Source organism: Colossoma macropomum, unplaced genomic scaffold (assembly GCF_904425465.1).
Source record: "Colossoma macropomum unplaced genomic scaffold, Colossoma_macropomum, whole genome shotgun sequence".
Taxonomy (NCBI): domain Eukaryota; kingdom Metazoa; phylum Chordata; class Actinopteri; order Characiformes; family Serrasalmidae; genus Colossoma; species Colossoma macropomum.
The window spans coordinates 44,666,734-44,691,733 of record NW_023494793.1 but is presented as its reverse complement, the minus strand read 5'-3'; the positions used below and the strand labels follow the sequence as shown (position 1 = coordinate 44,691,733).

The following is a 25,000-nucleotide window of genomic DNA, read 5'->3' as shown; positions in this document are numbered from 1 at the left end:
GTTCATCAGTGTGAGGTTCATCAGTGTGAGGTTCAGTAGTGTGAGGTTCAGTAGTGTGAGGTTCATAAGTGTGTGGTTCATCAGTGTGAGGTTCAGTAGTGTGTGGTTCATCAGGGTGAGGTTCAGTAGTGTGAGGTTCATCAGTGTGAGGTTCAGTAGTGTGAGGTTCATCAGTGTGAGGTTCAGTAGTGTGAGGTTCATCAGTGTGTGGTTCATCAGTGTGAGGTTCAGTAGTGTGTGGTTCATCAGGGTGAGGTTCAGTAGGGTGAGGTTCATCAGTGTGAGGTTCAGTAGTGTGTGGTTCATCAGGGTGAGGTTCAGTAGGGTGAGGTTCATCAGTGTGAGGTTCAGTAGTGTGAGGTTCAGTAGGGTGTGGTTAATCAGTGTGAGGTTCAGTAGTGTGTGGTTCATCAGTGTGAGGTTCAGTAGTGTGAGGTTCATCAGTGTGAGGTTCAGTAGTGTGAGGTTCAGTAGGGTGAGGTTCATCAGTGTGTGGTTCAGTAGTGTGAGGTTCATCAGTGTGAGGTTCAGTAGTGTGAGGTTCATCAGTGTGAGGTTCAGTAGTGTGAGGTTCAGTAGGGTGAGGTTCATCAGTGTGTGGTTCAGTAGTGTGGGGTTCTGGGGTTTTTTATCGTGTCAAATAACTGAACGTAATTTTAAATCTGTATTTATGCATCAGAACCCGCCTGTGTAAGTGTCTTTAAGTAAACTGGTTCTGTTTAATTCTTCTCGGCTGGAGTTTCTGAATGGCACCTGCTGAAAAACTGAACCCGGTAGAGAAGCTGCGGTGAGCGGCGTGCGGGTTTAACGGCCTGAGGCGGAAAATCTCAGAGCCCAGGAGGTCACAGCTGACTGATGTCTGAACGCTGTAATACGGAGCTCGAGTCACAGCCAGAGCAGAAAAACACACAGAAAAGAAAAGAAAAGACACAAAGTAAAAAAGAGAAAGAAGGAGGAACTTCTGGCCTCTGACCAACACAAACAAACCGCTCAACAGAGCAAATGTTTTTCAGAGGACATGAAAGCGTTAGCAGATGAGAGAGAGAGAGAGAGAGAGAGAGAGAGAGAGAGAGAGAGAGAGAGAGAGAGAGGAACCCTCACATCTCTGCTTGCGGCGCAGAGAGACGAGCTATTAAAGGGAAACTCCAGCGTCTCTCACTGACCTCTGTCTGCTGTTCCGTCACCACCGGAACCAAAACACTGAACAGTAGGGATTCAGGATGTCCTGCTCTCCTGTTACGTCACTGTTTTCAGAGATTGTTTTTTTTTGGGATGTGTGAAAATAAAGAATCTCCTAGTCGAGTGTAGAAACGTTAAAACCTGGTGAATCATATTTAAGTGCTGTGACGTCTTTTTACTCCGTCTGTTAAAAATCACGTATAAAAATCTGTGGAGTGACGGAAGCCGAGCGGCGCTCCCTCAGCTGGAACGCTCAAATAATCCGGGAGACTGAACCTGTAACAAGGAGTTACCCTCTGTCTGTCTCTCTCTCTCTCTCTCTCTCTCTCTCACTCTGTCTGTCTCTCTCTCTCTCTCTCCCTGTCTGTCTCTCTCTCTCTCTCTCTCACTCTGTCTGTATTCTCTTTCTTTCTCCGTCTGTCTCTCTCTCTCTCTCTCTCTCCCTGTCTGTCTCTCTCTCTCTCTCTTTCTCCCTGTCTGTGTCTCTCTCTCAGTCTGCCAGATCTGTCAGAGCTTTAATCTTCACCCACTCCTCTGTTTGATGTGTCTGTAGCGCCACTTTGAAGCCTCATCAGCCCTGACTTAAGTGAGACAACTGAGCGCGCACACACACACACACACACACACACACAGACACACAACAGGTTAATTACACACACTAATATACAGACTAGTGCACACACACACACACACACACACAGACACACAACAGGTTAATTACACACACTAATATACAGACTAGTGCACACACACACACACACACACACACACTCACACACACACACAACAGGTTAATTACACACACTAATATACAGACTAGTGCACACACACACACACACACACACACACACACAACAGGTTAATTACACACACTAATATACAGACTAGTGCACACACACACACACACACACACACACACACACACACACACAACAGGTTAATTACACACACTAATATACAGACTAGTGCACACACACACACACACACACACACACAACAGGTTAATTACACACACTAATATACAGACTAGTGCACACACACACACACACACACACACACACACACACACACACACACAGACACACAACAGGTTAATTACACACACTAATATACAGACTAGTGCACACTCACACACTAATAAAAATATTCTCACACACAATGGGTTACCACACACACACACACTCACACACTCACACACACACACACACTCACACACTCACACACTCACACACACACACACACACACAAACTCAGGCCAGGCTGCTGTACGAGTGAGTGTGTCTGAAAGTCTAGCTGAAACTGTGCGAGAGTATCTGAGCTTCTCTTTCTGTCTCCTTTGTTTGGAGCTTCATCGTTTCATGTTAATGTAAAACAGCGTTCCTGCGGAATCCCCCCAACGTCTCCGCCCATCAGATCAGACCCTCTACTGCAGCTCAAACACAGCAGCAGCTCAAAGCCCCGCCCCATCTCCTGCACCCAAGACCACAAAAACAAACACCACGCAAACAAGCTCCAAACGCTCTTTCCCATCTCACTGCCCACCCACTCTGAATTCTCATTCAGTCTCACTCAGCGCTCGCGGCCATTACCGCCCGGATTTCTGAAGGGGGGCGGCAGTTTTACTCTTCCACTAACTGCCCACTTTATTAGAGACACCCACCTTGTGCTTCCATTAACTGGCCACTTTATTAGAAACACCTATAGGAAGGCTAACAGTAGGGGTGAGTGATCTGATGAGCTCTGCTTTGTAACTGAAGGATCAGTGAGGTGCAGTTCTGGGTTCTACTTCCCAGAGAGGTTCTTTCCAGCACAGCTCATAATGTAAAGCTATTAGAACATTAGCAGGGCTTATTTCCATATGACATCATCACCTCTCGATGACAGGCTCCAGATGGTGAACACATTCCATCTCGTTTTTACCCGTGAGATGGATCCTCGCGCACTCCGCACGCTGCTTAATTCATATTTAGTGCTGGAAATCCCGCTTATTAAACGCGTCAGTCTCAGCGCTGCAGCTGTGATTCGCTCCTGTTCTTACATAATCGTCTCTCTGATGAATTCAGCAGGAGCGATAAATCACTCTGGTTTCCATTAAAGCTTTTGGAGATGTTTTGCGCTGTGTGAGAGAAAATCGATGCGTTTCACAGCTCGGACCAACTCGGCCAACAGTGACGCACACAAAGCAGCTGAAACCAGCGGTCAGATCTTTACATCACACTAAACTAACCTACGAGCTGGGTACTGAAGGGGAACTCCACCAACCTCAAAAACTTATTCAGAGCGGTTTGGTGTGAAATGGTTCAGATGTCTTTACAGTGGTGGTGATAGGAACCAGGGGTCGCCATGACTACAACACAGATATAGACATTTTATTTACTATCCAGAACCACCAGTGAACCTACACGAGTCTTCTGAGTCTATATGGAATGTTGATGATGGAAAATGGTGGAAAATCTGAAATAATAAGTTTTCTTTGGGGACTATTTTGCCTCACAGCGCCCTGCATGTATCCCTCCACCATGAATGGAGTTTAAGTTCTCTAAACTATCATAAAACAGTGTCTCAGTCATCAGGCAGTGAATTCATAACCATTTCATGTAGGAACTTTCTGTAAGGGAGCTTTTAGAGGTGGACGTCTGGTTCCTATCACCACCACTGTGAACAGTTCTGACTCGGTAAGTTTATCTAGAACAGAGCGTTTCACACCAAACCACTCTGAACCGCTCTGAACCTCTCTGATTACATCTTAACCATTTAATTGTGGACAATTTTTTTAAAAAAGTCGCATATTCTTGATTTTTGCATATCTTGTTATATTATCCTTTAAAGCCTCTTGCATATTACATGATACCTACATGTTAAACACTGTATGGACAAATGTATTAGGACACCTCTCCTAATTGTTGAGTTCAGGTGTTTCAGCCACACCCATTACTAACAGGTGGATCAAATCAAGCTCATAGCCTTGCAGCCTCCATAGACAAACACTGGCAGTAGAGGGTCGCACTGAAGAGCTCAGAGAGTTCAAACATGGCTCTGTCATAGGATGCAGCCTCTGACACACGGCCAACACAGAGCCCTGACCCCAACCCCACTGAACACCTTTGGGATGAACTAGAACAGAGACTGTGAGCCAGACCCTCTCGTCCAGCATCAGTGTCTGACCTCACAAATGCTCTTCTGGATGAATGGACAGAAAATCCCACAGACAGATCTTATAGAAGCTTCCCAGAAGAGTGGAAGCTGTTAGAGCTGCAGAGGGGGACCAGCTCCATATTAATGCCTATGGATTTAGACTGGGATTCATAAAAGCTCCTGTGGGTGTGATGAGTAGGTGTCCCAATACTTTTGTCCTTATAGTGTATATCAATGTTCAGAACAATCTCAGCTCTGTAATGAGGCCCTTTTGACCTGCAGCTCTGCGTACAGAGACAATTCAGCCCTAAAGCTGAAACATTTAGGTCTGGTTTTAGAAATTCTTCATATCAGTGGTGAAAACAGCGTTACTGATGTGGACGAATTGTTTAGTGTTTAAAGGTCTCAGGATCACAACAGCAGCTAAATGTATGAATAAAATAGTAGATAAATATTATCATCACTCCTGAGATATTTATAGAAACAATGAGAAACATCTCATTTATAATAATGTTTAAAATACTAAAAGCCTTCATAGGTCCTATATAAACCTGTACAGACCCCATATAAACCTTTATGGATCCTATATAAACCCTCATAGACCCCTTATAAACCTTTATAGATCCTATATAAACCTGTATAGTTACTATATAAATCATATAGATCCTATGTAGTGTCATAAAGCCTTCATAGCCAGTGTTTGTGTCTGTGTGGAGCGGTCACTCACTCGTCGTCCGGCGTTAGCTGCACGGGTTCGTTGGTGAACTGCGTGTCGAAGTTGTCCAGGCCGTAGTCGTCTGTGATCTGAGGTTTGAACGGCGGAGTGACCTGCTTCTGCTCCAGCTGAAAAACAGCACAGACACCTTAAACATCCACACACAGCGCTCGAATCGCACTGACCCCCCTCATCACGGCTCAGTCCGAACGGAAAATAAGCGCCGATTTCACACACAGTTTTACCTTTGATCAGTTTCAGCTTCAGCGATTCTGTACGATCAAACTCACGTCTGGTAGTGTGTAAACTAGAGCGTTATACAGCCCCATTTCCAAAAAAGTTGGGACGCTGTGTAGAATGTAAATAAAAATAAAATGCAATGATTTTTTTTTTTATATTTGCCCATTTTGAATTTGATGCCAACAACACGTTCCAATAAAGTTGGGACGGGGGCCTGTTTACCACTGTGTTTCATCACCTCTTCATTATCAACACTCTGTAAGTGTTTGGGAACTGAGGAGACACTGCTGTAGTTTAGAAAGTGAAATGTTTTCTGTTCTTGTTTGATAAAGGATTTCAGCTGCTCATCAGTTCAGGGGCTCATTTGTCACATTTTTCATTTTATAATGTGTCAAATGTTTTCAGTGGTGACAGGTCTGGACTGCAGGCAGGTCAGTTTAGCACCGTGACTCTTAATACGGAGCAATGCTGCTGTAATACATGCAGAATGTGGTTTGACATCGTCTTACTGAAATAATCAAGGCCTTCTCTGAAAAAGACGTCGTCTGGATGGCAGCATATGTTGCCAAAACACGTATATATTGTTCAGCATTAATGGTGCCTTCACAGATGTGCACGTCACCCATGCCATGTGCACTAATGCCCCCCTACACCATCATGAATACTGGCTTTAGAACTGTACACTGATAACAAGCTGAGTGGTCTTTAGCCCGGAGGACACAGTGTCCATGATTTCCAAAAAGAATTTCAAATGTTGATTTGTGGAACGTGTTGTTGGCATTAAATTCAAAATGGGCTTATATTTAAAAAAAAATAAAATGTACTTTATTATTTATTATTTAATTTGTGATGTTGTCTTTGCACTATTAAATATAGGGTTTAAATGATTTGCACATCATTGCATTTTGTTTTAATTCACATTTTGCACAGCATCCCAACTTTTTTGGAAATTGGGTTTTAGTTTAACCACCTGAAAACTACCTGACACTGTTATTTACTTTCAATAACATTCATTCAACAATATCAGCAACAGTAAAAATAGAAAATAATAATGACCAATAACTGCAGACAGTCGTCCTCGTACTAAAGTGGACGTAGTTATTTTCTATGTGCAAACCGAAATGCTGTGACTGTACGTTCTAACTACTGATCCCTAAACGTAACTACTGATTCAGTCAATGACTCCATAATATAAATACACAACATACTACGTTCAACAACTCTGAATGGAAGTTAACGGAACTGGATTTTTTAAAAGTGGTTCTGGAGCTTTTTTATTGGTCCGGTCATCGTGAAATTTTAGCAGGCTGTAAGGACAGCTGGCATTTTAAATTCTGTAAAAAAGTACAAAACAACAAAAACAGAAATATGAGGTTCTGTTTAGTGATATAGTGCATCATCATCACTCAGCCAGTTATTTATGAATATAATTACCATTTTATCTGAAAAAGGCAGCATTTTGTTAAGTTCACATTTTATTCTTTGAAATCCTTGTAACTTTAACACTATAAAGCTACTTTATTTCTGTCCAGTAGGGGGCGCAGTGCATGTCCATTTTTTTTGTTGGCTCAGTACTGAAACATCAGTGTGAATTAGGGTGTTTTATGCAAATTATTTGTACATGAGGGTAAACTGGGGCGTGTCTGTGGTAAATGATATGATACGATACTCGAGTGTGCGCTTGCTGTCACCCACCGCTTTCTTCCTCTTTCTCTGTCTCTCTCTCTCTTTCTCTGTTTTTTCTCTCTCTCTTTCACTCCTTTTCTGTTTTCTCTCTCTCTCTCTCTCTCACTCTCATTCTCTCTCACTCTCTCTCTCCTATTTGCTGGGAGGGAGAATAAATAACTATATGGAGTGGCAACAGTGCTTGAAGTGTCTGTTCTGTCTGTATTTGAAGGAGGGATGGAGGACAGGAGAGGAGTAGATGAGAAGTAGTGAAGAAGAGAAGATAAGAGAAGAGAGGAGAAAAGAAAAGAAGAGAAGAGAGGAGAAGAGAAGGAAAAAAGAGAAAAGAGGGGAGGAGAAGAGGAGAGAAGACAAGAAAAGAGAAGAGAAGAGAGGAGAAGAGAAGAAGAAAAGAGATGAAAAGAGAAGAGAGGAAGAGAAGAGAAGAGAAAAATTCTCTCTCCTCTCTCTGTGCTGAGATGTGTCCTGTGGTAGGTGCTCCACGCTGATCCACACAAACAGGAACAGATGGTGCTCCATCTCTCTTACAGCACCAGACCAGCTCTCTCTCTCTCTCTCTCTCTCTCTCTCTCTCTCTCTCTCTCATTGCTGTAGCGTCTCTGTGGTTAAAGAGTGTTAACAGACTCTACTAATGTAGAATTAGAGAGATACAGAGAGCCAATACTGTACACTACACTCTCTAATCACAATACCTACATTTAGAGTCAGTTATTCATTCAGCCTAATGAGAAACTGTAGAACAGACTCAGTTTATATCACAATACCTACATTTAGAGTCGTTATGTGTTCAACCTAATGTTACAGTTACAGTTGCTTCTTCTAAGGATGTTTTAGGAGAAAGAATTGAGAAATGAGTGATTGATTATAATATTATGAGATGCTTTATTTCTCTCTGCATACTTCGTTACCCTGTTCTTCAGTGGTCAGGACCCCCATGGACCCTCACAGAGCAGGTACTATTTGGGTGGTGGATCATTCTCAGCACTGCAGTAACACTGACGTGGTGGTGTGTTAGTGTGTGTTGCGCTGGTACGAGTGGATCAGACACAGCAGTGCTGCTGGAGTTTTTAAACACTGTGTCCACTCACTGTCCACTCTAATAGACACTCCTACCTTGTCAGTCCACCTTGTAGATGTCAAGTCAGAGACGATAGCTCATCTGCTGCTGCACAGTTTGTGTTGGTCATCCTCTAGTCCTTCATCAGTGGTCACAGGACGCTGCCCACAGGACACTGTTGGCTGGATATTTTTGGTTGGTGGACTATTCTCAGTCCAGCAGTGACACTGAGGTGTTTAAAACTCCAGCAGCACTGTTGTGTCTGATCCACTCAGACCAGCACAACACACACTAACACACCACCACCACGTCAGTGTTACTGCAGTGCTGAGAATGATCCACCACCCAAATAGTACCTGCTCTGTGAGGGTCCATGGGGGTCCTGACCACTGAAGAACAGGGTAACAAAGTATCAGAGAAACAGATGGACTACAGTCTGTAACTGTAGAACTACAAAGTGCACCTATGTAGTAAGTGGAGCTGATAAAATGGACAATGAGTGTAGAAACAAGGAGGTGGTCATAATGTTACGCCTGATCGGTGTATATTCCTGTGTGTGTGTGTGTGTGTGTGTGTGTGTGTGTGTGTGTGTGTTTGTTCAGGTGTAAATGTGAGATCTCACTGCAGAGAGAATAACAGATGAAGAGGAATAGATGTCAGGACAGTGTGAACTCTCTGTACAGCGAGCTCAAGCTTACCTGTGTAATTACACACACACACACACACACACACACACACACAGTGTAATGGTGTGTGTTATACAGTTGCCACCTTCACACAACAGTCATCACCGCACTATTACAGCCCACTGTGTGTCTTTATAACCTGGAGACTGGACTGAAATGACCTTCTGGCTGGAAGCTTTTATAGATCTATAAACAAGCTCCCACTGCTCAGGTGGTCGAGTGTCACCGTATTACAGAAACTTCCTCTCTTTTTATCTTGAGTTCAGATCTGACAGGTCAAGATTTTACACATCCATATTACAGAATCAAATCTGATCCTAATTTAGGAAACTTATCTGATCTTACAGCATCTTATCTCTAGTTAGGAATTCTTAAAAGTACAGGACTGAGGTTGCCAATCAACTGTCATGTCTGTTTCCCAGCAACCGACCATACTCACACAGCTGAAACGTAAACACGTCATCAGAATATTGTTAAAATGTGAGTTAAGCTGCTGTTACTGATGTAAAAAAAGGTCAAACTAAACTAGTGTGATAAACTGTGAGTAGTGAATACTGTGAGAGCGCCCCCTGCTGTTTATCAGAGCGTCGCCGCTCCCCAGTTTCAGTCTCCATTTCCCAAACGCTTTAGCCGAGCGCGCTAACGTTACTCCTCCTAATAAACAGACACACGTTCAGCTCCGTCTCCTCATTATTCACCACCATCACTGTAATATTTCATCATCAACATTAACACACGAAGGTGATCAGAGGGGCGGTGGAGATCGAGTCTGCAGCGTCTGAGATCTTTAAAACGCAGAGTTAGAAAAGAAAATCATCTCACAGTGAAAGCAGCGTTTTACAGTAGAGATAAATGGAGCTCATTATGCTGGTAGTGAACTATGCTGCTGACTCAGCTGCCTAAAAACCATAGAAACGGACCTTAAACAGAAGTGAGGACCCTGTTGGGGTTCATCCTAAAGTTAGGACAGGATTTAGGAGGTTCAGTCTAGTTAGGATGTTTGTGTGATGCTGTTTTCTTATCTGGAGTTCATGATGAGATTATGAAGGTAGGAGCTGTTATTCTGGAATAGCTACTGTCCGAAATTCAGTCGTCATGGAGACCAAACAGATCAGATTTCAGAGGTAATATGTTTCGGTAATATGGTCAGTGAACTAGAAATTCTGACCACATCACTCCAATTATTTCACTATTGCACACCCTCAGAATTTATCACAGAACCTCCAGTATTTAACACACAACCTCTAGCAGGTCGGCCGGCGGTCCGGCTCTGGCTATCTAACATCGAGTATTTAATAGCGTTGAATATTCTTAAAACACAATCCAACACACCAACTCAAACTGCTTAAACCAGTTTTCACTGCCCACATACCAATTTTCAGCCATCTACACGCAACCATTTGCCAGAAATCTCATACTGAATACACCGTCTTTCCTTACCGTTTACACGTGGAGCGCCTCCCCCAAACACTCAGCCTTTATAATATACTTCAAATGTCTTCATAGAAAATTCACAAACCATCAAAGCAGCTGTATGAAACTGCTGAACAGCGAATGAAATATCAGCAAAGCTCTTTATCTGTTTGCTCACCTCCTCCTACAAAACATGCTTTCATTTCCATCATAGCCAGAACGGAACACGCAACCTCCAGAACGGAACACGCAACCTCCAGAATTGAACATGCAACCTCCAGATCGGAACACACAACCTCCAGAACGGAACACGCAACCTCCAGAATGGAACACGCAACCTCCAGAATTGAACATGCAACCTCCAGAACAGAACACGCAACCTCCAGAATTGAACATGCAACCTCCAGAACGGAACATGCAACCTCCAGAACGGAACACGCAACCTCCAGAACGGAACACGCAACCTCCAGAACGGAACACGCAACCTCCAGAATGGAACACGCAACCTCCAGAACGGAACATGCAACCTCCAGAATGGAACACGCAACCTCCAGAATGGAACACGCAACCTCCAGAACGGAACACGCAACCTCCAGAACCCCTCTAAGGTACCTGAACACTGTACAGCCTCGTCTTCACTGCACTACTAACAAAGTGCTGCAGACCTGACTCAGTAAAGACTGAAACTCCTACAGAACTCTCTCTCTTTCACACTCACGATTCACCATCATCACCTGTGTGAGAGTGACGCTGATACTCCATAGTCAATTATAAAATTATTCTTTATTTTACATGCTTACAATAGATCTTTAATGGTTCTTTAAGGGTTTTTAGTAAAGGAAATGGTTCTATTTAGAACAATGAAATGGAGACTGTGCTGTACATGATTCAATGCAGAATTTGTTTGAAAATGGTTCTACAGAGCACCAAAAAGGTTTCTTCTACTCTATACAAGCTCATCATAACAACAGCAGAGCCCTTTTTGGTGCTACACACAACATTTTTAACACATTCTCCATCAATTTGAAGAACCATTTCACCATGCAGAGAACCATTAATCATGCCAATGTCTCTACATGACACTTGCGTGCCTTTTACATTTTAAACATGGTTACTTTGTAACAGAGGCTGCTGTAAAATTATTAAATATAATATCCACACTGTTAACCCTCTGGGGTTGATGAACTCGCTGGTGCGTCAAATTAGATGTTTCTCTGTGTTTCTAATAGGTTTTTTGTGATGATCCAGCTCAGAAATCCAGTTCAAACACTTCCTGAATCTGTAGAGTCGCCCTTTCCATTCCATCTGATCACGAGATCATACGACACTCACATCCGGAGTTATGAGCCTATGAAGAGGGGCTGAGATACACGTCATCTGCCTCTCACCGTGTGGAACCGGTGGATTGGTCTGTCCGTCTACATTCTGTGTGAAACTGACCAACAGACACTCAGGAAATCACTAAGGACTGACCATCACGCCGGAAACCCTTCATTCTTCATTCAGTCCACATCGGAGACTCGTGTGAAACGGCGTGCAGAGAGTTTACAGCTGCTGAAGCTGCTGCAGCGGTTTTGGAAAGTAGTGATGAAGATAACGGAGCATTTAGATATGAAACATATGAGGATCATGATATATGAAGAGCCTTTAGAGGAGAGTTTAAGAAGAGATGAACAGATCCAGAGAGAATGAGCTCAGAGTTTAGAGGGTTAAACTGGCCTCCGCTGTACTGAATTAAGTTTTTATTAAGACCTGTTGTCCTTGTTTAGGTGCTTTAGTAACAGGGTTTATGGGAAATGGTTCTCACCTGGTCCCAGTCGATGCTTCTGAAGAACGTGTGGGACTTGATGTCAGTGAAGCCTGTCTGGACCTGGCACCCCAGCCTCTCCTTGGGGTCCTGGAGGACAAAGGATTCAATTAGAAACACATCAGAAAGTTAAACAGCTCAGGAACAGAGTAAATATTTACAAAACTCTGAAACATGTTTCTCTGAATATGAGGAAATCACGCTGAGCCCGTCCAATCAAACCAAAACACACAGTAAATACCATCTGCTGAAGTTCTGAGGAGCAGATCTCTGAAAGTCGTCCGTACAGGAGGGCTTTACTAATGAGCTCACAGGGTTCAGTGAGCTGAGAGGGGGCGACGGTGAAAATATCACAGTACAGGAACGAGTCTTCACAGTAAACAACAGGTCATTTTTCTGACGTTTGTTAACAAATTCAGGTTTGTGAATGACCAAAATGCACGATGAGAACAGCAGCACTGCGTTAAACAGGCTCTTAGAACCTGCAGAGTACAACGTACGAAGCTTTTACCCATAGAAGTACATTAAAAATAATTGGTTCAAATAAACTGACAAATTAAGGTAAAAGCATAATGGACCGCCAACCCGACCCACCCTCTACTTCCACTAACTGGCCACTTTATTAGAAACACCCAACTCCTACTTCCACTAATGGCCACTTTATTAGAAACACACCTTCTACTTCCACTAACTGGCCACTTTATTAGAAACACCCAACTCCTACTTCCACTAACTGGCCACTTTATTAGAAACACCCAACTCCTACTTCCACTAACTGGCCACTTTATTAGAAACACCCAACTCCTACTTCCATTAACTGGCCACTTTATTAGAAACACACATCTCCTACTTCCACTAACTGGCCACTTTATTAGAAACACCTCTACCCATCATATACTCAGAGAAGTGTAATGTGATTTGATTGGTTGAACTCTCTCTTTAAACTCCTCTCTCTGGTTCTGCTCTGAGTTCAGGTCATTCAGGTCGTTCAGGTCGTTGAGTTATTTCGGGTGCAGGACTTGTTCACTATTCAGAACACCTGCAGGTCAAAAAGCACCACTGGAGAGGAAAAGTGAGAGAAAGAGGAGCAGAGGAGAGGAGCGAGGGATGAGGACGGAGGTGTAGAAAGGACAGAGAATGCTCTCTCACCTTATTTAGAAAACCTTTCAGCACACTCGCTGCTTTTACAGACAGAGAGCGAGGAATACGGATCGGCTTCTCCAGAATAACTGAGAGAGAGAGAGAGAGAGAGAGAGAGAGAGAGAGAGAGATAAAATCAGTTATTGGTGGTGATAAAAACATTATTTCATATCCAAACTGCTGTTTTACAGAAGAAGAAACAACAAACAATATTAAAGGGAAACTTTAATACTCCACCGATTTTCCACAATTCTCTGCATATTTAAGTGGTTAAGATGTAAACAGTCATTCAGAGCTGTTTTTGGTTTCTAGATAAACTTAACGAGTCAGAACTGTTCACAGTGGTGGTGATAGGAACCAGACGTCCACCTCTAAAAGCTCCCTCACAGAAAGTTCCTACAGTAAATGGTTATGAATTCACTGCCTGATGACTGAGACACTGTTTTATGATAGTTTAGAGAACTGAAACTCCATTCATGGTGGAGGGATACATGCAGGGCGCTGTGAGGCAAAATAGTCCCCAAAAAAAAAACTTATTATTTCAGATTTTCCACTATTTTCCATCATCAACATTCCATATAAACTCAGAAGACTCATGTAGGTTCACTGGTGGTTCTGGATAGTAAATAAGGTTGATTATTGAGGAATGTGTGTATAGGGTTCTGAATAGAATCTGCTGTTGTTCCGAGGTCAAACTTGTAACAATAAAAGAACCCTCTGTGGTGCTACATAGAACCATATACAACACATTCTCCGTCAATCTGAAGAACCATTTCACAAATGGTTGCAAATGGTTCTTTGAGTGTTCATGGTTCTATATAGTTTAAGTGACCCTTATTAGTCCCACAACAGGGAAATTTCACCTCCGCATTTTAACCCATCAGTGCAGTGAAACACCACATACACACTAGTGAACACACACACTAGGGGGCAGTGAGCACACTTGCCCAGAGTGGTGGGCAGCCCTATTCACAGCACCCGGGGAGCAGTTGGGGGTTAGGGGCGCTTCAGTCATGCACTGTCGGTTCAGGGGATCAAACCGGCGACCTTCCGGTCACAAAGCTGGTTGCCTAACCTCCAGCCCACTGTGCACCGCTCCTGGAGGTACTGCAGTACCAGTCCTCGTATAGGGAACCTATCAGATATTAAACTTACAAGAACAGATGCTACACTTGATCTTAGCCAAATGGCCGAGAAGCAACCACTGTCTTGACTAAAGAACCCTTTAAGAACCATCTTTTAGGAGTGTGACCGTGCAGGAGGATGCTTTAAATGTGGACCCTTACACACAGAGTAAGGCATTGTGGGGGAGCTGCTTACATCAGAGAAAGACACACTTCAGGTTCAGCTCTAAATCCTGTGAGCTGACCAAATAAATCGTGTTTACAGCTTATAAATCAGTGCTTAATGAAATGAAAGGGCTAAAATTTAGTGTGCGTTCTGCAGGCTACTGATTATATAGGCAATCATTGTTATCATTAGAATATTAATAACAGTAACCGGTTTTGTCTTCTTGTTTTTAATGAACAGTGATTGAGCACGATGTCAAAGTCATTAGGTTAAAGTCGATGTTGGTGAGTGAAGGTGCTCTGTGTGTGGAAGTAGCTACTGCGAGATAAACAGGTTCTTTAGAGCTCTCCTACAGAACACTCTGAACACTCTGTGCCTCCATCAGCAGCACTGCAGCGTCAGCACAGCGTTCCGGCAAGATTTTCCCAACTCTTATCCTCGACGGTCACGTTTTTTTTTCTTTTCTTTACCACTGTTGAACGCACATTATCTCAGTGTTGAGCTCCAGGCCGTAAATCATCTTAAATAACCCATTAGCCCTGATATCCTCTGATAACCAGCCTTTTCCACCAGTGATGCTGTTACCATGGAAACGTTTCCAGGGCTGCATGACGCCGTCAGTCGTGTATCGCTATGAGGAATAACGTTTAAAATCTTACCCTGGAACAGATACTCCTCCGTGTTCATGTCAGGATTGTCGGTGATGATATCAAACGGAGACCTGCCGGCCATCATCTCAAACATCAGCACACCAAGAGCCCACCAATCCACACTGAACCCTGAGAGAGAGAGAGAGAGAGAGAGAGAGAGAGAGAGAGAGAGAAATAAAGTGGCCAGTTAGTGGAAGAACAAGGTGAGTGTTTCTAATAATGTGGCCAGTTAGTGGAAGCGCAAGGTGGGCGTTTCTAATAAAGTGGCCAATTAGTGGAAGCACAAGGTGGGTGTTTCTAATAAAGTGGCCAGTGAGCAGTGTAATGCCTCCTCTCACCGTAATCTTCTCCTCTCAGGATTTCCGGAGCGATGTAGTTCGGAGTGCCGCAGAAAGTGCTGGTTGTGTCTCCTGGTCTGATTCCCTCCTGAAATAAACAGTCAATGAGTTTGAGTTGTAGATGTTCGTGTCTCAGTTACGTCTTGTAAACTACATTCTATAGAAGAATTCTACTATCTGAGTTATTGGGGGTTAGAATGCAGTGTTGTGTGGATCTGAGTAAGTTAGGGATGCAACTGCATTGATTTTGGAACATTAACTGATAATAAACAAAATTGATTATAATAAAATTCTAATTCATACTTTGCCCTCAGTCACTTCTCAGGCTGCTGTTAACAATAACATCCATCCATACATACAAACATAAATAAATGAAGGAATGAAGGAATGAATGTTGGGATATTGTGTAAATCCAGTTACATTTGTTTATTTAGTGTATTTTTTAACATAATTCTGAATCTTAAGTTTAATTTTGGAAATGAAGTCGTTCCATGAACTTCATTATGTTTATCTTAGAAACAAATTTCAAGCATTTGCTCATAAATATTTGGATCGGAATGTCTTTAGGGTTTGAGTGGTGCTGTATGTTCTAGACAGTATTACTGTGTTGTGTCCTTCATACAGCCTGAATAAATGTGTTATAAACGTGTCACCTTGCACATGCCGTAGTCCGTGAGTTTGATATGACCGTCCTGGTCCAGAAGAACATTGTCCAGTTTTAGATCTCTGTAGATGATGCCCTTCTCATGCAGGAAGTTCAGAGCGATACAGATTTCAGCAGCATAGAACCTGCAGAACACACAAACACACCACACACACACACCACCACACACACCACACACACATAAAAAAAACTTATGTATGTGTACACATATACATATATATGTATATATATATATATGTATATATATATATATATATATATATATATATATACACACACACACACACACATCTTACACAGTCAAACTTACTTGCAACTTTAGTTGCTTGAAACCTACATGGAACTAAATTGCACCTGAGTTGCATATTAATGCTCCTAAAATATTATTGATATAATGTAAAGCGTACTGCAATTTATTTGAAACTTAGCTGCAACAGTTGCAAATGTCTCAACTTCACGCAACAAGTTTCATAAAACAGCCAATCAGACCACTGATTAAGAATCGAGTGAAAGGACACTTAAAAAATATTAACTTCAACAGATCAATTAAACAACAACAACGACTTCTGAGTTTGTGTTTCTATAAGCTGCTGTGTTATCTAGATAACGCTAACAGCTGTTTAAACAGCCGCTTCCAGCGTTTTTCCCTCTTTGGCTGTTACTGTGATTTACACAGCTGGATTCATCTCTTCTCTCTTTACATGAATTACCTGAATTTTACACAGTGTTTGGTTTAATTTGGGATTCAAACGATGAAAATCTTTTACTGAAACACAGAACAGAAAAAATATACGAAGAAGATAAAAATGCTGCAAACGTGTAAACGACACCTCGCAGACGACGAGAAGATCTCTAACAATAAAAATAAGAGCTGCTAATTAGATTAACTAACTGAAAGTGTTGTGCACAACTTTTATTGTTTTTAAATTGCCTGGTGAAGCTGTCAAGTTGCATAGAAATTATGTTGCATGCAACTCACAACATACAACTAGCTGCATGAAAGTTTCAGCGTGTAAAGCCAGACTGAGGGCGTTTTCACACTGATTCTGGGCTCAGTTGGGGGAGGGACAACTCCATACGTCAATTTTCTGTGGTCAGGTCTGCAGAATGGTCGGCAGCTTCATCCCCATCACCACACTCCAAAAGGGAAGTGATGAAATAAGCTGAAGCAGTAACGTTATAGAATGAGCCAATCACGCAGCCCCAGACGCAGCACCGGGAGCGGAGAGCTTCCTCACACACAGCGGACCCACCAGAGTTCCCCCAGACCTTCGACTTCAGGAGGACCAGAGATCGGTTCTCTGTTCTGCTCCTGGGCTCGAAAGCAGCTCCCACACTCGGCCAAACGTACCGAACTGAGATCAGAGAACCTGATCCAGGAAAAGCTGTAGTGTGAAAACGGTCAGAGTCTCAGTTATCAGAGCCAGACTGTAGTTTTATATGAACCATTTCTGACTGAAACGACTGACTAAACTGTCAGTCCAGAACACTTTGGTGTCTGTGAGCAAAAATACTTTATTATGATCCGAATTTTATTATAAAGTTATGGTTGTGTGTTCAGTTTTGTTTTGTGGAGAGAAAAAAAAACATCCTTTTGGCACATTTTTGTAATTTTGTCAGAAAATGTCAGATGTGACTCAAACCTGCACAAACAGAGAGGAAAAGTAAATGTCATTGTTATTCATTAATTTATTTAATTATATTAAATTACAGTGTAATTAGCAAAACAAAGTGACAGTGTTAGTTCTAAACCTTTAAAATTAAAATACATTCATAACCAAAAACCCATCAAACTGTATTTATGTTTTCTCTGTTTATTTCACTGTTTTCTGTTTATTAAAGAGTTTTACACAAACAGCTCGTTAAAGCTGTGATGATGCTGTCTGAGTGGAGCTGCTCTCTGATTGGTCAGAGCGTCCGTCACTCTGAGAGAGATGCACAAGAAAAAAAGAAACAAAGGGATCACAAAAAAAAACGAGTGCTGACATTTCCAAACATGCGAGACCCTCTTCATGTTGCCGCGCAGCAAAGACTCATGGGACTTTTACAAGCGACTCATGAATATGTACGATAATTATCTGTGATTAGCATTCTGATTTACATATGCATGTAAATCAGCATATGTGAATCCCCCCCACCCCATTCACCTGCACTTGGGGGGGTTTGAGCAGCTGTCATCTTCACGTCTGTTATAAACTCTTTATTCTGTGACTCTGTAGGTTTATTATTTATCAGCCCAAGAACTGATATTAACTAAATTATCAGCAAATATTGATTAATATTACACATAATTAAAATATCACACACACAAACTAACTATTACCTAATTGACCAAATAGTGAACCAATGAGCTGATAAGCTAATATGCTAACACGCTCGTTCTAGGCAGGCTGTAAACTGGATCCACACCAGCAGGAGCTCAGTAACATTCGCAGCCATAAACTGAAGCCCATTTCACACCAGATGTGACGCGGCGCGAATGCTAATGCGGAACCTCTCCGCGACGCTTGGTATTTCACACTGGACGCACAAACACGCGTCGTGAAGCCAGAGCGGTTGCTGTTTGTGCTGCGTTTTCACGTAATATGAACGTCTGTTTTATCTATGTATTACTCTTAAACTTTATGTAGATGACAAAGAGATCAGCAATAAAACCTGACTAGCTGCCTTGACTGCTGCTGGCCTTCTCACCAGATGATGTAGCTCTAGAGGAGGAGAGGCAGGTTAACATTAACCGACTCAAAGGATTTCAGTCAGTCAACCCGTCAAAGACTTAAAACTAGATGTGTTGATGTGTTTATTTAGATTGTATAACATAGACTTTGGATTTCTTCACTGTTTCTGCATAGAAACTGCTGGCATGCTGCACCCGACACGCGGCAGAAATAGACCTAAAGCGTATTTTGGCGGTAACGCGCGGCCGGTGTGAAAGGCTGCGTCGGTTAATATAGGTACTGCGCGCGTCGTGCGGCGCGGTTACAGCGCCTGGTGTGAAATGGGCTTGAGAATCTGAAGTGAACGCTGTACCTGGCGTGTTCCTCTGGAAGTTTCCGTTGTCGTTGCATATGGAACATCAGATCTCCTCCATTTACATACTCGATCACCAGGAACAGCCTGGAACATCACAGAACCACAGATAAAGATGTAGGAATGAAATGAAATTCAGTCTCCAAAATTCAGGCTGGTACTGTGTTTAGCTGTGCAAATGTAAACATAATAAACATGTACATGTTTATAACAGTGAGTCATACAGAGTCAGAAACCACATAATCAATATTAGAGACACTGAACACCTCCACACAGTGTGTGTTAATTTAGCCATGCAGTTAGCACCATGCTAACTGGTGGGGTATAAGCTTCTGTTACTTGTTAGCTAGATTAGCCTCGTAGCTCCAGAGCTAAAACTAAAAAAGCAAACTTCAGACACCAAAACGCACCTCGACTGAAGCTTCAGCAGGGGCAGGGGTGGGGGTACCGGGGGGATTTGGTTTTTAGCTGAACTATCACTTTAAGGCGGTACAGTGTCAGACAAACTGTATTTATTATATTCAAGATGTTGCAGCGTCGGAGTGAATGAAGTGTAAATATTAAAGATTAGGGTGTTACTGCCTCGTACCGGCTCTCCGTCTGGAAGCAGGAGTGCAGACCCACGAGGAAGGGGTTGGTGGAGGCCTGCTCAAACACGTGCTTCTCCGTCTGAACCCAGTCTATGTCCTACAGAACAGAGAACACGGAGAACGTTAGAGAGACGTTAACATGTTCAGAACAATTAAGCTTCTAATCAGTGAAGAGAAACTAACCACTATCACTGTAAACTACGGTAGCTACACTGTTATTAACCAGCTCTGCACTCAGATACGCAACAACACAGGACTACATCACAGCAGAACTGCACAACTAGAACACTAGAACTACAGAGAACATGTTCTACACAGCACCTTTCTCCTCTTTAAAGGACACAGCAGGGAGAGAGAGACAGAGAGAGACATTTTAATTTGGAAGATTAAACAGAAACCTAACAGATGTAAGAGCCGTAGGAGGGAGTGGGACACAAACTAATGTGGGGTCAAACAGGGATGTATGTAACCAGGTTCCACTGGAACACACTTTTGGTCATCTTCTCATATCGCTATGGCAACGTCACTGTCACTTTCTCCATCCTGAGTGTTTGTGATCAGTGATCTGTACAGAATTCACTCCTGTATTACTGTAATCTTTTCTTGGTGAGTGTAATACAGCAGCGTTTAGAAGCAGACAGACAGCTCACAGTGAGAGATAGACAGGCTATAGTACAGCCTCCACACAGGGGGGTTAGTTTAACACACTGTTACAGCAAAGACCCCCAAAGTAAACAATCAGAACTGCATATAATATCCCCCCATATAGACTCTACACAGGACAGATTTGGAGCCTTTTATTCACAGATTCATCAGAAACAAAGTAAAGACTTCACATCAGCAAAGAATTTACACAGGGCAATCCCACAAACCCCTGTGAGACCCCACTAAACCCCTGTGAGACCCCACAAACCCCTGTGAGACCCCACTAAACCCCTGAGACCCCACTAAACCCCTGAAAGACCCCACTAAACCCCTGTGAGACCCCACAAACCCCTGTGAGACCCCCCCACTAAACCCCTGTGAGACCCCACAAACCCCTGTGAGACCCCACTAAACCCCTGTGAGACCCGAAACAACCACATCACCCCCAACATTCCTCTGTGAGACCCCCCACTAAACCCCTGTGAGACCCCCCCACTAAACCCCTGTGAGACCCCACAAACCCCTGTGAGACCCCACTAAACCCCTGAGACCCCACTAAACCCCTGAAAGACCCCACTAAACCCCTGTGAGACCCCACAAACCCCTGTGAGACCCCCCCCACTAAACCCCTGTGAGACCCCACAAACCCCTGTGAGACCCCACTAAACCCCTGTGAGACCCCAAACAACCACATCACCCCCAACATTCCTCTGTGAGACCCCCCACTAAACCCCTGTGAGACCCCCCCACTAAACCCCTGTGAGACCCCACAAACCCCTGTGAGACCCCACAAACCCCTGTGAGACCCCCTAGACCCCTGTAAACACTGCAGTAACACCACAAATAACACATCACAGTGCAGCTGTAGCTGAAACACCTGGTTGAGTAAACAGCTCACTGACTCCCACTGCAACTCTGTTCTACGCTGTTCTAGAATGTTCCACTCAGAGAGCAAACGAGAGTTACGACATCCAGCACAGCGCCAATCAGCCACAGCTCTCTCTCTCACACACACACACTGCATACACACACACACACTGCATACACACACACACACTGCATACACACACACACTGTATACACACACACACACTGCATACACACACACACTGTATACACACACACACACACACACACACTGTATACACACACACACTGTATACACACACACACACACACACACTGTATACACACACACACTGTATACACACACACACACACACTGTATAGACACACACTGTATACACACACACACACACAGTATACACACACACACTGTATACACACACACACTGTATACACACACACACACACTGTATAGACACACACTGTATACACACACACACACACAGTATACACACACACACACACAGTATACACACACACACTGTATACACACACACACTGTATACACACACACACACACTGTATAGACACACACTGTATACACACACACACACACACACTGTATAGACACACACTGTATACACACACACACACTGCATACACACACAGCATACGCACAAACACACACACACTGCATACACACACACAGCATACGCACAAACACACACACACTGCATACACACACATACAGCATACGCACAAACACACACACACTGCATACACACACACACAGCATACGCACAAACACACACACACACACTGCATACACACAGCATACGCACAAACACACACACTGCATACACACACACAGCATATACACACACACACAGCATACACACACACTGCGTACGCACACACACACTGCACACACACACACTGCATACGCACACACACTCACACTGCATACACACACTGCGTACGCACACACACACACACTGCATACGCACACACACACTCACACACTGCACACACACACACACTGCATATACACACACACACTCACACACTGCGTACGCACACACAGCATACACACACAAACACACACACTGCATACACACACACACAGCATATACACACACACACACAGCATACACACACTGCGTACGCACACACACACACTGCATAGGCATACCCCCCCACACACACCGCATACACATACCCCCCCACACACACTGCATAGGCATACCCCCCCCCACACACCGCATACACATACCCCCCCACACACACTGCATATGCACACCCCCCCACACACACTGCATACGCATACCCCCCACACACACCGCATACACATACCCCCCCCACACACACACTGCATACGCACACCACACACTGCATACGCATACCCCACACACACACACACTGCATACGCACACCCCCACACACACTGCATACGCATACCCCCCACACACACACCGCATACACATACCCCCACACACACACGCACTGCATATGCACAACCCACACACTGCTTACACACACACACACACACACACACACTGCACACACACACTGCACACACACTGCATATAAACACACATACTGCATAAACACACACTGCACACACACTGCATATAAACACACATACTGCATATGCACCCCCCACACACACTGCATACGCACACACAAACACACTGCATACACACACTGCATACACACACACACGCGCGCACTGCATACGCACAGCATACACTTCTCTCTCATCTGTCTCTCTCTCTGTCTGTCCGTCTCTCTCTCTCGGTACTCTCTCTCTCTGTCTGTCTGCCTGCCTGTCTCTCTCTCTGTAACTCTCCCTTTACTCTCCCTCTCTCTCCGCCCGTCTCCCTGTGTGAACCTCATATAATAAGCTCTGATTATAAGTTCCGCCTTTCTCTCTGTGAGGACGTTAACTTGCTGACACTTCTCATCTTTTGCTCTGTTTACTCTTTGATAGCGTGCGTTAGAAAACACATCAATAAATAACGAGGTTTGGACGTGTTTTAATTATTAGTCACATTACTGTGCTGCCCACTAAAGGCATGGAGGGAATTTGCGCTCAAACTCCACCACCGCATGACCGTCACAGCACACATGGCCTGTATGGACATACATGTGTAGTATTTAGGGAAAATATTCAGAGATGATAGTATAGAAATGCGTATACTTCTGTTTTAAACCTGTTTGAGGAGCTGAACTGTGGGTACTGAACATCTGAGGATGCTGAGAATGTGCTGAATTACAGTGTTTCAATAGCGCCATCTGGTAGTCAGATATCAAACGTGCAGCAGACATAACTGGGTTATGAGGGACTTTTAATTTGAAAACTGGTCAGCAGAGCCTCTCCGACCTTCATTCAGCAGTCTTTAACACCTCATTACCTTTTGACCCATGCCAGGAAATAATAATAATAATAATAATAATAATAATAATAAAATTAAAAAATGTTTTTAATTTATGAAGCACTTTTCATTTTAATTCTGGACGTGTTTTACACAGGAGAAACTGAGCTACAATGCTTCTAGACACAGACCAGCTCAAAAGAACGTTTTTAATCTACATTTAAAGCTCCTGTTGTGTTTGTGTTCCTGATATTCCTCGGAACGCTGCTCCAGAGTTTGGGAGCTCTAATACAACATGATGTTTCACCAGCTGAGCTGTAAGAGATCCCAGCAGTTCACAGTCTGACCTGCTGTTACCGTGGAGATGCGCCTCACCTCGTCATCGTGTACCAGCTCCTTCTTCACCACCTTCATGGCGTAGATGTGTTCGTTCTTCTTCAGCCGAACCAGCAGCACTTTAGCGTAGCTGCCCCGACCGATCACACGGATCAGATCGAAATCAGCCAAACCCAAACCCTCCGAAATCTGCAGCCCCTCCATCCCGTCCACCACCGCCTTCAGATCCTACACAACACACACGATTAACGTTTTTACTTCATTCAGTTTTATTTTTATAGTTCAGATAAATTAATTCATATATTGTTATTATGTGTTTTGCTTTTTTCTTTTCTTTTTATTACTTTATTTCTCTTTGTCTCCTTTTGTTGCTGTAATTTTGTCTAAATCTTCCTTAATAAACTTTTTCCACAGGGCAGTAAATCCTCACCTCAGAATCATCCTCAGGTTTATCCACCTTACGGTTGTGAGCCAAGAAGGGCACTAAACGAGAGAGAGAGGGGGATTTTATTACACTAAGCAGTTCAATATTAAACAGTTATCATTATTATTATTTTACACCAGCACCACCAAAACAACAACAACAACAATAATAATAATAATTCTGTCATTAAATATTGCCATTCAAATTAATATGTATTAACATTCTATAAACATAAAATACATTAACAATATCATTGAAACTGAGTTTTACACAATTCCATTCCAATATGGTTTTATATTCAGTCATTGAAACGTCTGTACTGGTTTATCAGGTCCTCTAGGGATTCTTAATAAGAACGAAACGTGTGGACGCCAGAAAGCAGCTCAGAGTTCAGACACCAAATCAGATCCAGTTCAGAAAATTAGTGACAAAAACTTTGAAATGCTTTTGGTTTTTGTTTGTAAACATTTATCTTCACTGAGACATCAAACAGGATCTGCACCTGATCTCGACTCCCAGAACACCTGGAACAGTTACTCAGGGCCTGATAAGATAACCTACCTTCAAACACTAAATACACTTCCGTGCAGATAACAGACGGTTTGCGTTTAGTAGACATTGGTGAGCAGATAGACGGTCTGTGTGCAGATAGACGGTCTGATGATTATGAGATAATAAGGTGGTGACTGAAATGTGCACAGCGATCAGTTAAACTCTGCAGCCTTAAAAACAATATCTGAATGGGCTCCCGAGTGGC

The 25,000-nt window shown here is 43.2% G+C and overlaps 1 protein-coding gene and 1 pseudogene across 7 annotated transcripts in view; both read right to left on the bottom strand.

The window, feature by feature from the left end:
* prkcz (protein kinase C, zeta) overlaps positions 1 to 25,000 on the bottom strand; it is a 106,269-nt gene that overhangs the window by 4,632 nt on the left and 76,637 nt on the right. For all 7 annotated transcript variants that reach the window (XM_036579653.1, XM_036579655.1, XM_036579654.1 and 4 more), the window contains 10 exons: positions 24,250 to 24,302; positions 23,859 to 24,047; positions 19,617 to 19,714; positions 19,028 to 19,114; positions 15,990 to 16,125; positions 15,337 to 15,424; positions 15,008 to 15,127; positions 13,068 to 13,147; positions 11,919 to 12,008; positions 5,042 to 5,157 (listed from right to left, as the gene is read on the bottom strand). In XM_036579653.1, coding sequence (XP_036435546.1) covers positions 5,042 to 5,157; positions 11,919 to 12,008; positions 13,068 to 13,147; positions 15,008 to 15,127; positions 15,337 to 15,424; positions 15,990 to 16,125; positions 19,028 to 19,114; positions 19,617 to 19,714; positions 23,859 to 24,047; positions 24,250 to 24,302 — 1,057 coding nt within the window. The remainder of the gene's footprint in view (positions 1 to 5,041; positions 5,158 to 11,918; positions 12,009 to 13,067; positions 13,148 to 15,007; positions 15,128 to 15,336; positions 15,425 to 15,989; positions 16,126 to 19,027; positions 19,115 to 19,616; positions 19,715 to 23,858; positions 24,048 to 24,249; positions 24,303 to 25,000) is intronic.
* LOC118814134 lies at positions 14,158 to 14,260 on the bottom strand (annotated as a pseudogene).